Here is a 13702-nt window from a genome sequence, read left to right as displayed (position 1 = left end):
AGTGTCGTCTGCATAGCAGTGGAAGTTAATGTCATGCTTTCTGATAATGTTGCCTAATGGCAGCATATAAAGAGTAAACAGAATTGGACCGAGTACCGAACCCTGTGGCACACCGTAAATTACTTTAGAGCTTGGTGAGGAGCTCTGGTTTACATTAACAAATTGGAACCTATCAGATAGATAGGATTTAAACCAGCTGAGGGCTGTTCCTCCAACACCTACATCACATTCTAACCTCTGCAGTAGAATGTTGTGGTCGATGGTGTCAAACGCTGCGCTGAGGTCCAACAGAACCAGGATTGAGACCAGTCCATCGTCAGCGGCTAATAACAAATCATTTGTGACTTTAACTAGTGCAGTTTCAGTGCTGTGGTGGGCTCTGAACCCTGACTGGAAAACTTCAAATAAGTTATTGTCCTGCAGGTGGCGACAAAGCTGTTTTACTACAACTTTTTCAAGGATTTTAGAGACGAAGGGAAGATTTGAAATAGATCTGTAGTTTACCAATAGGTCGGGATCTAGATTAGGCTTTTTCAGAAGAGGTTTAATGACTGCATGTTTGAAGGACTGTGGAACATAGCCACTTTCTACTGAAGTATTTATTATATTAAGAATAGGGTCTATAATTAGGGGGAGAATGTCTTTGATGAGCTTGGAATGGGGTCTAGGACACAAGTTGAGCTTTTAGAGGACATAATGGCTGAAGTTATCTCTGCTTGATCAACAGCTGTGAACCTTTCTAAGTTTACAGGTGGATTTATATGGGACGTTAGATTTACAGCTTGGGCTAGTTCAGGGCTAATAGCGGGGGTAATTTCATCTAATTTATCTCTGATTGTTTTTATTTTATTGTTAAAAAATAGGAGGAAATCATCAGAGCTAAGTGTAGCTGGGATTGAGGGCTCTACTGCACTGTGACAGTTTGTTAGCCTAGCTACAGTGCTGAAAAGGAATTTAGTGTTACTTTTGTTGACTTCTATTAGATTTGAATAATATCTGGTTTGGGCCTTACGCAGAGCCTGCTTATAGGACAGCAGGCAACTTTTCCATGCTTTTAGGGATTCTTCTGTGTGAGAGCGACAAAATAATCCCTCTAACTTTCTAACTCTTTGTTTATGTGAACGCAGTTCTTGGTTGTACCATGGGGAGGCGCGCTTTGGCCTAATGACCTTCTGTTTTAACGGCGCGACAACGTCAAGAGCAGACTTCAGAGAATTCATGGTCAAGTCGACACATTGATCACTTAAACTGGGACTAAAACTGTTCTCAGCAGGATCACATGACATGATCACATGACATGATCACATGACATGATCACATGACATGTCACTGAATATTGGCTCTATTATTTCTTTGAATTTTGAGATAGATTTTTCAGATATTGTCCTTTTCATTATAACTTTATTTTGTGGGACTGGATGATCTTTAAGAATAAACTGAAAGGTAATTAGGAAATGATCTGACAATATAGGGTTTTGAGGGAGGACAATGAGGTCACTAATCTCTGTTCCATACGTTAGGACAAGATCCAGAGTGTTCTTGTGAGTGTGAGTCGGTTTATTTACATTCTGAGTGAAACCAATGCTGTCTAACAAGGCGCTGAAGGCATTACTGAGAGAGTCATCACTCATGTTCACGTGGATATTAAAGTCTCCAACTATAACTATTTTATCCCAGGCTAACACTAAGTTTGATATAAAGTCAGAAAACTCTGAGTAGGGACCAGGAGGTCGGTAGATAACTATGAACAAAACTCCTTTTAGGTTTTTCATATTTGGACATGTGATCGACAGCATAAGGCTTTCAAATGAGTGAAATGCATTGTTAGTTTTAGGGCTCATGAGTAGGCTTGAGTGTGAGATCACTGCCACACCACCACCTCTGTGCTCCTGGCAGTCTGAAAGTTAACATGGGTGGGTGGGGTTAACATGGGTGGGTGGGGTTAACATGGGTGGGTGGGGTTAACATGGGTGGGTGGGGTGGACTCATTTAGTCTGACGTAGTCGTCTTGTTGAAGCCACGTTTCAGTTAGAGCTAGAAGATCTATGTTATAGTCACTAATTAATTCATTAACTAAGAGCGATTTGGAGGAAATTTCTCTAATGTTTAGCAGTCCACATTTTACGTGTTTATTCATTTGTGTATTTGTGTCATTTGTGATTGTTATTTTCCTTAAGTCTTAAGTATCATGTGTCATGTGACATGTGACATGTGACATGTGTCATGTGTCATGTGTCATGTGACATGTGACATGTGACATGTGTCATGTGTCATGTGACATGTGACATGTGACATGTGTCATGTGTCATGTGTCATGTGTCATGTGACATGTGTCATGTGTCATGTGTCATGTGACATGTGCCATGTGACATGTGTCATGTGTCATGTGTCATGTGTCATGTGTCATGTGACATGTGACATGTGACATGTGACATGTGACATGTGTCATGTGTCATGTGTCATGTGACATGTGACATGTGTCATGTCTCATGTGTCATGTCTCATGTGTCATGTGTCATGTGTCATGTGTCATGTGTCATGTGTCATGTGTCATGTGTCATGTGACATGTGTCATGTGTCATGTGTCATGTGTCATGTGTCATGTGTCATGTGACATGTGACATGTGTCATGTGTCATGTGTCATGTCTCATGTGTCATGTGTCATGTGTCATGTGTCATGTGTCATGTGTCATGTGTCATGTGTCATGTGACATGTGTCATGTGTCATGTGTCATGTGTCATGTGTCATGTGTCATGTGACATAGAGCTGAGAGCTTTATTCACTTTGACAAAATAAAAGCCAAGATGACGTCCTGAGGGCGAAAATGTGGAACTGGAACTTATATCCGGGGTTGGCAGACCTGGACTGGCCATCGGGAGCAAACATGGTCCAGCCCATGTCACCCGGACAGGCCCATGTCAGCCAACAGAGCAATGCCAGATGTGCCCAGGCCCCGGGCCCCGGGCCCCTATCACCTTCTATACTAGTATTACAGACCTGATTGCAAACAACTCTAATCCGTAACGCCGGATGGAAACTTTGTGTTCAATCTACGTTGGGCATCTCAGACTCGAAGGGCACTTGAGGAGCAAGAAACAACAAATTCCTGATTGAGTGATTGACCTCAGGAGGTGCAGGAGGCGCTGACCTCAGGAGGTGCAGGAGGCGCTCACCTCACGCACACAGCGTGCCGGTCGTGAGGCCCCACCAGCCTGACCAGGCAGTTTGGAATGACATAATAGACTATTTGTGCTGCAGTTGCACTGTTCAATTTGCAATTTAACAAGGAGCCTATAGCAGGCCTTCTCTGTCTTTAGGTCTTTATCATATAAAATCTAAATAGAACCCGAGTGTCGCGGCGTTCTCTCTCTCTCTTTGTCTCCATAGTGAGTTTGAGACGCCACGAGCAGCAACACAGTTCAAACTTCACTGGTGACATGGATACATGGCTCCAGATTCCGAATCCAGGGCATCATACTTAAAGTGTATGGAAACCCCGGGTAACCACAACGCTCACCAAGGAGCGGTCAAGCCTGTTGACCACCTCACGTCTCCACACGAGCAGACGACTTCATCTGTTGTGTAGCTCCGCCTCTTCTGCTCCAGAACAGAGGATGGACTGATGAAGCAGAGATCTGAGCCTTGAGAACTGATCCGACCTTGAATAATTGTCCCAGTTCACAGGCTCAAATGCTGCCCAATCACAAAACAACGACTAAAGCCACAGGGCAAAGCAAACTGGCAGAAAAAAACAATGTCAGATAGAAGAACAATTCAAAGTTCAACATCAACTGGACTATCTTGAAGAAAAGGGACTGAGCTCAGACTCACATGGGTTACAGGAGGTTTCTTAGATTCTCGACCTGCGTAAAAGATGATCATTCGGTGCTGAAGGCAGAAGGGCTGAAATACAACTGTGGTTTAGTCCCTGTAAACTGTTGCAGATCTCTGGTTTAGTCCCTGATCTCTGGTTTAGTCCCTGTAAACCGTTGCAGATCTCTGATCTCTGGTTTAGTCCCAGATCTCTGGTTTAGTCCCTGATCTCTGGTTCAGTCCCTGATCTCTGGTTTAGTCCCTGTAAACCGTTGCAGATCTCTGATCTCTGGTTTAGTCCCTGATCTCTGGTTTAGTCCCTGATCTCTGGTTCAGTCCCTGATCTCTGGTTTAGTCCCTGATCTCTGGTTTAGTCCCTGATCTCTGGTTCAGTCCCTGATCTCTGGTTCAGTCCCTGATCTCTGGTTTAGTCCCTGATCTCTGGTTCAGTCCCTGATCTCTGGTTTAGTCCCTCATCTCTGGTTTAGTCCCTGATCTCTGGTTTAGTCCCTGATCTCTGGTTCAGTCCCTGATCTCTGGTTTAGTCCCTGATCTCTGGTTTAGTCCCTGATCTCTGGTTTAGTCCCTGATCTCTGGTTTAGTCCCTGATCTCTGGTTCAGTCCCTGATCTCTGGTTTAGTCCCTGATATCTGGTTTAGTCCCTGATCCAGTCCCTGATCTCTGGTTTAGTCCCTGATCTCTGGTTTAGTCCCTGATCTCTGGTTTAGTCCCTGATCTCTGGTTCAGTCCCTGATCTCTGGTTTAGTCCCTGATCTCTGGTTTAGTCCCTGATCTCTGGTTCAGTCCCTGATCTCTGGTTTAGTCCCTGATCTCTGGTTCAGTCCCTGATCTCTGGTTTAGTCCCTGATCTCTGGTTTAGTCCCTGATCTCTGGTTTAGTCCCTGATCTCTGGTTCAGTCCCTGATCTCTGGTTTAGTCCCTGATCTCTGGTTTAGTCCCTGATCTCTGGTTTAATCCCTGTAAACCGTTGCAGATCTCTGATCTCTGGTTTAGTCCCTGATCTCTGGTTTAGTCCCTGATCTCTGGTTTAGTCCCTGATCTCTGGTTCAGTCCCTGATCTCTGGTTTAGTCCCTGATCTCTGGTTTAGTCCCTGATCTCTGGTTTAATCCCTGTAAACCGTTGCAGATCTCTGATCTCTGGTTTAGTCCCTGATCTCTGGTTTAGTCCCTGATCTCTGGTTTAGTCCCTGATCTCTGGTTCAGTCCCTGATCTCTGGTTCAGTCCCTGATCTCTGGTTCAGTCCCTGATCTCTGATTTAGTCCCTGATCTCTGGTTTAGTCCCTGATCTCTGGTTTAGTCCCTGATCTCTGGTTTAATCCCTGTAAACCGTTGCAGATCTCTGATCTCTGGTTTAGTCCCTGATCTCTGGTTTAGTCCCTGATCTCTGGTTTAGTCCCTGATCTCTGGTTCAGTCCCTGATCTCTGGTTCAGTCCCTGATCTCTGGTTTAGTCCCTGATCTCTGGTTTAATCCCTGTAAACCGTTGCAGATCTCTGATCTCTGGTTTAGTCCCTGATCTCTGGTTTAGTCCCTGATCTCTGGTTTAGTCCCTGATCTCTGGTTCAGTCCCTGATCTCTGGTTCAGTCCCTGATCTCTGGTTTAGTCCCTGATCTCTGGTTTAGTCCCTGTCCCCGTTGCAGATCTCGGGCGTGGAGCTGGTGATGTTCCTGCTGCATAACTCGGCTCACCTGTACGACCAGGACAAGGTGGTGATGGTGGGCGACTGCTGCTACGTCAACCCCATGGTGCGCAGGACATTCCGCTTCATCGGTAACGCACACGAATACTCCCAGTTTATAGATTTACCACAAATATCAGTGTTTTGCTTTCTTGACAATAACTGTATAGATTTTTGCAAATGCTGTAATTGTAATTAAACTGTTTTGTATTTTATTTCCCATGTCCTGGGGAAGGTTGGGGACATTGAGTCCGAGTGGACCATGTTCTCCGCCTCCATTGTTGATGCGGCTGCTCGGAGTTGTGGTCACAAGGTCTCCGGTGCCTGTCGTGGCGGCAACCCCCGAACCCGGTGGTGGACACCGGAAGTAAGGGATGCCGTCAGACTGAAGAAGGAGGCCTATCAGGCCACTCTGGCTTGTAGGTCTCCGGAGGTCATCGACGGGTATCGGCAGGCCAAGCGAGCCGCGGCTCGTGCTGTCGCAGAGGCAAAAACCCGGGCCTGGGAGGAGTTCGGGGAGGCCATGGAGGAGGACTATCGGTCAGCACCAAAGAAATTCTGGCAAACCGTCCGGAGCCTCAGGAGGGGGAAGCAGTGTCTCACCAACACCGTTTACGGTGCGGGTGGAGGCCTGCTGACCTCGACTGGGGATGTCGTCGGACGGTGGAAGGAATACTTTGAGGATCTCCTTAATCCCTCAGTCACGTCTTCCGAAGAGGAAGTAGAGACCGGGGACTCGGAGGCTGGCTGATCCATCACCCAAGCTGAAGTCACTGAGGTTGTTCGCAAACTCCTCGGTGGCAGGGCTCCGGGGGTGGATGAGATCCGCCCTGAGTACCTAAAGTATCTGGATGTTGTAGGACTGTCTTGGTTGACACGTCTCTGCAACATCGCGTGGCGTTCGGGGACCGTGCCTCTGGACTGGCAGACCGGGGTGGTGGTCCCTCTGTTCAAGAAGGGGGACCGGAGGGTGTGTTCCAACTACAGAGGGATCACACTCCTCAGCCTCCCGGGTAAGGTCTATTCCAAGGTACTGGAGAGGAGAATCCGACCGATAGTCGAACCTCGGATTCAGGAGGAGCAGAGTGGTTTTCGTCCCGGTCGTGGAACACTGGACCAGCTCTATACCCTCCATCGGGTGCTCGAGGGCTCATGGGAGTTTGCCCAACCAGTCCACATGTGCTTTGTGGATCTGGAGAAGGCTTTCGACCGTGTCCCTCGGGGTGTCCTTTGGGGGGTGCTCCGGGAGTACGGGGTCCGGGGCCCTTTGCTCAGGGCTGTCCGGTCCCTGTATGACCGGAGCAGGAGCTGTGTTCGCATTGCCGGCAGTAAGTCAGACCTGTTCCCAGTGCATGTTGGACTCCGCCAGGGCTGCCCTTTGTCACCGGTTCTGTTCATAATTTTTATGGACAGAATTTCTAGGTGCAGTCAGGGGTTGGAGGGTGTCCGGTTTGGGGACCAAAGGATCTCATCTCTGCTGTTTGCAGACGATCTTGTCCTGATGGCTCCATCAAACCCGGACCTGCAACATGCACTGGGACGGTTTGCAGCCGAGTGTGAAGCGGCTGGGATGAGAATCAGCACCTCCAAATCCGAGGCCATGGTTCTCGACCGGAAAAAGGTGGCTTGCCCTCTCCAGGTGGGTGGGGTGTCCTTGCCCCAAGTGGAGGAGTTCAAATATCTCGGGGTCTTGTTCACGAGTGAGGGAAGGATGGAGCGTGAGATCGACAGGCGGATCGGTGCAGCGGCTGCAGTGATGCAGTCGCTGCATCGGACCGTTGTGGTAAAGAGGAAGCTGAGCCGAAAGGCAAAGCTCTCTGTTTACCGGTCGGTCTACGTTCCTACCCTCACCTATGGTCATGAGCTTTGGGTAGTGACCGAAAGAACAAGATCGCGGATACAAGCGGTCAAAATGAGTTTCCTCCGCCGTGTGGCTGGGCGCTCCCTTAGAGATAAGGTGAGGAGCTCGGCCACACGGGGGGAGCTCGGAGTAGAGCCGCTGCTCCTCCACGTCAAGAGGAGCCAGCTGAGGTGGCTCGGGCATCTGTTTCGGATGCCTCCTGGGCGCCTCCCTCGGGAGGTGTTTCAGGCATGTCCCACCGGGAAGAGGCCCCGGGGAAGACCCAGGACACGCTGGAGAGACTATGTCTCTCGGCTGGCCTGGGAACGCCTCGGGATCCCCCCGGAGGAGTTAGAGGAAGTGTCTGGGGAGTAGGAAGTCTGGGAGTCCCTGCTCAGACTGCTGCCCCCGCGACCCGGCCCCGGATAAAGCGGCAGAAGATGGATGGATGGATGGATGTATTTTTTTTTTTTTTTTTAAAGCAAAATGCATTGCGATATCGATTTTAGACCCGTTTACACCGTGGTTTTGGTGTATAGTGACTCTTTAAGCCTTTGACTATTTGTTAATCCTGAAAGAAGCGTGTCCCCCAGGGGCCAGAAGCGTGTCCCCCAGGGGCCAGCACGTTGGAGTTTGTCATGTGCAGTTTAATCGTGCTTCACAAAGTGTTTGCTGAATGTCAGAGGGAGAGAAAAATGGCCGCCGCTGCTTTAGTTCATAGCTTGGATTTTACAGCTTTATTTACACTGCGAGTATTATTCTGTTCTTTTTCAAATCTGCTTCAAACAAGCCTCTTCTGGGTCTGTGTGTCAAAAGTTAAGAATTGGCAAAGCAGAATACAGACCCTACAAAGACGAGGACTGGACCTATGCGTGCGTTTATACATGGGTCAGGGATGGGTCAGGGATGGGTCAGGGATGGGTCAGGGATGGGTCAGGGATGGGTCAGGGATGGGTCAGGGATGGGTCAGGGATGGGTCAGGGATGGGTCAGGGATGGGTCAGGGATGGGTCAGGGATGGGCCCTTCATGACCGAGGGCCCCGTGCCCCTGTGCAATTTCCGATACTGGAAGGCAGGCACCGGTCTTGCGCAATTTAAACTCTTGCTATTAGCCTTATTTGAACAGCTTCACTTTTGTTTCTGTTGCTCGTAGGTGTGTATGCGTTCGGCCTCTTCTCCACCGACATCTTTGTAAACACGGGTCAGCTGGTAACAGGAAGTCTGGCCCCTCACTTCCTGTCGGTGTGTCAGCCAAACTACACGGCTCTGAGCTGCCAGGACACGCCTCTGTTCATCAGCCAACCAGAAGCCTGCACCGGCCCCTCCCCGGATGTCACCAGGGCACGCAAATCCTTCCCCTGCAAAGAAGCAGCGTTGAGCCTCTACACGGCGCTCTACCTGACCGTGAGTGAGGTTCAGTCTGACCATCATACGTGATGTCGGGTGTGGTCCTGTCCGGCAGGTGTATGTGATGTCGGGTGTGGTCTGTGTGGCAGGTGTACGTGATGTCGGGTGTGGTCTGTGTGGCAGGTGTACGTGATGTCGGGTGTGGTCTGTCTGGCAGGTGTACGTGATGTCGGGTGTGGTCTGTCTGGCAGGTGTACATGATGTCATGTGTGGTCTGTCCGGCAGGTGTACGTGATGTCGGGTGTGGTCTGTGTGGCAGGTGTACGTGATGTCGTGTGTGGTCGTCTGGCAGGTGTACGTGATGTTGTGTGTGGTCTCTCTGGCAGGTGTACGTGATGTCATGTGTGGTCTGTGTGGCAGGTGTACGTGATGTCATGTGTGGTCCTGTCTGGCAGGTGTACGTGATGTCATGTGTGGTCCTGTCTGGCAGGTGTACGTGATGTCATGTGTGGTCTGTGTGGCAGGTGTACGTGATGTCGGGTGTGGTCTCTCTGGCAGGTGTACGTGATGTCGTGTGTGGTCCTGTCTGGCAGGTGTACGTGATGTCGGGTGTGGTCTGTGTGGCAGGTGTACGTGATGTTGGGTGTGGTCTCTCTGGCAGGTGTACGTGATGTCGTGTGTGGCTCTGTCCGGCAGGTGTACGTGATGTCGTGCCTGGTCCTGTCCGGCAGGTGTACGTGATGTCGTGCCTGGTCCTGTCCGGCAGGTGTACATGATGTCATGTGTGGTCCTGTCCGGCAGGTGTACGTGATGTCATGTGTGGTCCTGTCCGCCAGGTGTACGTGATGTCATGTGTGGTCCTGTCCGGCAGGTGTACGTGATGTCATATGTGGTCCTGTCCGGCAGGTGTACGTGATGTCATGTGTGGTCCTGTCTGGCAGGTGTACGTGATGTCATGTGTGGTCCTGTCCGGCAGGTGTACGTGATGTCATGTGTGGTCCTGTCCGGCAGGTGTATGTGATGTCATATGTGGTCCTGTCCGGCAGGTGTACGTGATGTCATGTGTGGTCCTGTCTGGCAGGTGTACGTGATGTCATGTGTGGTCCTGTCCGGCAGGTGTACGTGATTTCGTGCCTGGTCCTGTCCGGCAGGTGTACGTGATGTCGTGCCTGGTCCTGTCCGGCAGGTGTATGTGATGTCGGGTGTGGTCTGTGTGGCAGGTGTACGTGATGTCGGGTGTGGTCTGTCTGGCAGGTGTACGTGATGTCGGGTGTGGTCTGTCTGGCAGGTGTACGTGATGTCATGTGTGGTCTGTCCGGCAGGTGTACGTGATGTCGGGTGTGGTCTGTGTGGCAGGTGTACGTGATGTCATGTGTGGTCTGTCCGGCAGGTGTACGTGATGTCGGGTGTGGTCTGTGTGGCAGGTGTACGTGATGTCGTGTGTGGTCCTGTCTGGCAGGTGTATGTGATGTCATGTGTGGTCTGTGTGGCAGGTGTACGTGATGTTGGGTGTGGTCTCTCTGGCAGGTGTACGTGATGTCATGTGTGGTCCTGTCTGGCAGGTGTACGTGATGTCATGTGTGGTCCTGTCCGGCAGGTGTACGTGATGTCATGTGTGGTCCTGTCCGGCAGGTGTATGTGATGTCATATGTGGTCCTGTCCGGCAGGTGTACGTGATGTCATGTGTGGTCCTGTCTGGCAGGTGTACGTGATGTCATGTGTGGTCCTGTCCGGCAGGTGTACGTGATTTCGTGCCTGGTCCTGTCCGGCAGGTGTACGTGATGTCGTGCCTGGTCCTGTCCGGCAGGTGTATGTGATGTCGGGTGTGGTCTGTGTGGCAGGTGTACGTGATGTCGGGTGTGGTCTGTCTGGCAGGTGTACGTGATGTCGGGTGTGGTCTGTCTGGCAGGTGTACGTGATGTCATGTGTGGTCTGTCCGGCAGGTGTACGTGATGTCGGGTGTGGTCTGTGTGGCAGGTGTACGTGATGTCATGTGTGGTCTGTCCGGCAGGTGTACGTGATGTCGGGTGTGGTCTGTGTGGCAGGTGTACGTGATGTCGTGTGTGGTCCTGTCTGGCAGGTGTATGTGATGTCATGTGTGGTCTGTGTGGCAGGTGTACGTGATGTTGGGTGTGGTCTCTCTGGCAGGTGTACGTGATGTCGTGTGTGGTCCTGTCTGGCAGGTGTACGTGATGTCGGGTGTGGTCTGTGTGGCAGGTGTACGTGATGTTGGGTGTGGTCTCTCTGGCAGGTGTACGTGATGTTGTGTGTTGTCCTGTCCGGCAGGTGTACGTGATGTCGTGCCTGGTCCTGTCCGGCAGGTGTACGTGATGTCATGTGTGGTCCTGTCCGGCAGGTGTACGTGATGTAATGTGTGGTCCTGTCTGGCAGGTGTACGTGATGTAATGTGTGGTCCTGTCTGGCAGGTGTACGTGATGTAATGTGTGGTCCTGTCTGGCAGGTGTACGTGATGTCATATGTGGTCCTGTCTGGTAGGTGTACGTGATGTCATGTGTGGTCCTGTCTGGCAGGTGTACGTGATGTCATGTGTGGTCTGTGTGGCAGGTGTACGTGATGTCGGGTGTGGTCTCTCTGGCAGGTGTACGTGATGTAATGTGTGGTCCTGTCTGGCAGGTGTACGTGATGTCATTTGTGGTCCTGTCTGGTAGGTGTACGTGATGTCATGTGTGGTCCTGTCTGGCAGGTGTACGTGATGTCATTTGTGGTCCTGTCTGGCAGGTGTACGTGATGTCGTGCGTGGGCACCAGGGCGGGGCGCCTCTCTGCTCCTCTGCTCTGCCACGCCCTCTTCACCCTGGCCCTGCTCACTGGCTTTAACAGAGTATCCGAGTACCGGAACCACTGGAGCGACGTGCTGAGCGGACAGGCAGTAGGGGGCGCTGTCGCTGCCTTCCTGGTGAGGATCACTCTCTCATGGTAACAGGAAGTGACAGGTAAAGGGGCGTTCCTCATGTTGGTGTGTCCATGAGCAAGACACATGATCCAGAGTGAGTGTACCAGTGTTACTGTGGTACTTGTGCTTAGAAGTACTTTACATCAGTAAGTACTTTACATCAGTAAGTACTTTACATCAAGTACTTCACATCAGTAAGTACTTTACATCATTAAGTACTTTACATCACAGTAAGTACTTTACATCAGTAAGTACTTCACATCAGTAAGTACTTTACATCAGTAAGTACTTTACATCACAGTAAGTACTTCACATCAGTAAGTACTTTACATCAACATCAGTAAGTACTTTACATCAGTAAGTACTTTACATCAGTAAGTACTTTACATCAAGTACTTCACATCAGTAAGTACTTTACATCAGTAAGTACTTTACATCAGTAAGTACTTTACATCAGTAAGTACTTTACATCAAGTACTTCACATCAGTAAGTACTTTACATCAGTAAGTACTTTACATCAGTAAGTACTTTACATCAGTAAGTACTTCACATCAGTAAGTACTTCACATCAGTAAGTACTTTACATCATTAAGTACTTTACATCACAGTAAGTACTTTACATCAGTAAGTACTTTACATCAACATCAGTAAGTACTTTACATCAGTAAGTACTTTACATCAGTAAGTACTTTACATCAGTAAGTACTTCACATCAGTAAGTACTTCACATCAGTAAGTACTTTACATCAGTAAGTACTTCACATCAGTAAGTACTTCACATCAGTAAGTACTTTACATCAGTAAGTACTTCACATCAGTAAGTACTTCACATCAGTAAGTACTTTACATCATTAAGTACTTTACATCACAGTAAGTACTTTACATCAGTAAGTACTTCACATCAGTAAGTACTTTACATCAGTAAGTACTTTACATCACAGTAAGTACTTTACATCACAGTAAGTACTTTACATCAACATCAGTAAGTACTTTACATCAACATCAGTAAGTACTTTACATCAGTAAGTACTTTACATCACAGTAAGTACTTTACATCAGTAAGTACTTCACATCAGTAAGTACTTTACATCACAGTAAGTACTTTACATCAGTAAGTACTTCACATCAGTAAGTACTTTACATCAGTAAGTACTTAACATCAGTAAGTACTTCACAAAACGCAACGAAGCAGACGGGCTGGACGTAAACTCCGAGAGAAGAGAGGAGGAAACAGGAAGTCGGTTCCCGCCGTTGTCATGGGTAACGTGAGGTCCCTTCAAAATAAAATGACGGAAATAGCGAGCCTCATGCGGTCCCAGAGGATTTATAGGGACAGCAGTGTCTTGATTTTCACAGAAACCTGGTTAACAGCAGAAATGCCAGACTCTATTGTAGGTTTGGACAATTTTCATCTGCTGTGGGCGACAGAACGAGAGAATGCGGAAAGAAAAGAGGAGGAGGTCTGGCTGTGTATGTGAACACGAGCTGGTGCAAACCCGAACACTGCACAGTGAAAGAGCAGCTATGTAACAAGGATATTGAACTATTGGCTATTGGCATGAGGCCATATTATCTGCCCCGGGAGTTCTCACATGTGATTTTGATCGCAGTCTATGTGGCCCCGTCTGCCAATGCTGAAGATGCTTGTGAAGCACTGCTCTCCTGCACTTGTAGGCTGCAAACACAGCACCCACAGGCTCTCTTCCTCGTCTCTGGTGACTTTAACCACGCTTCTCCCTCTTCTGTTCTACCAACATACACCCAGTATGTTACCTGCCCCACCAGAGACAATAGAACATTGGACTTGTTTTTTGCCAACACCAAAGAGGCTTATTCCTCTTCCCCCCTCCCTCCCCTGGGCAGCTCGGACCATAACCTTGTACATCTGAGGCCTGTGTATGAACCCATCGTGCGCAGGCAGCCTGTGGTGTCCCGTGAGGTGAGGGTGTGGTCTGCTGAGAGCGAGGAGGCTCTGAGGGACTGCTTCAGCACCACTGTCTGGACTGAGCTTTATGACCCACATGGGGAGGACATCAACACCATCACAGAGTGCATCACGGACTACATCAACTTCTGTTTTGAGAAC

General features: G+C 49.3%; 1 protein-coding gene across 1 annotated transcript in view; it reads left to right on the top strand.

Annotated features, from left to right (window-relative positions):
• The window catches only part of LOC140356755 (phospholipid phosphatase-related protein type 5-like), a 46424-nt gene that overhangs the window by 13178 nt on the left and 19544 nt on the right, over positions 1-13702 (top strand). The window contains exons 2-4 of the mRNA XM_072441944.1: positions 5478-5607; positions 8509-8759; positions 11442-11618. Coding sequence (XP_072298045.1) covers positions 5478-5607; positions 8509-8759; positions 11442-11618 — 558 coding nt within the window. The remainder of the gene's footprint in view (positions 1-5477; positions 5608-8508; positions 8760-11441; positions 11619-13702) is intronic.

Source organism: Eucyclogobius newberryi, unplaced genomic scaffold (assembly GCF_026437365.1).
Source record: "Eucyclogobius newberryi isolate DKJ021-1_F unplaced genomic scaffold, fEucNew1.0.hap1 SCAF_12, whole genome shotgun sequence".
NCBI classification, from domain to species: domain Eukaryota; kingdom Metazoa; phylum Chordata; class Actinopteri; order Gobiiformes; family Gobiidae; genus Eucyclogobius; species Eucyclogobius newberryi.
Note: the sequence above shows the minus strand (reverse complement) of the source record. Positions and strands in the feature narration are given on the sequence as shown.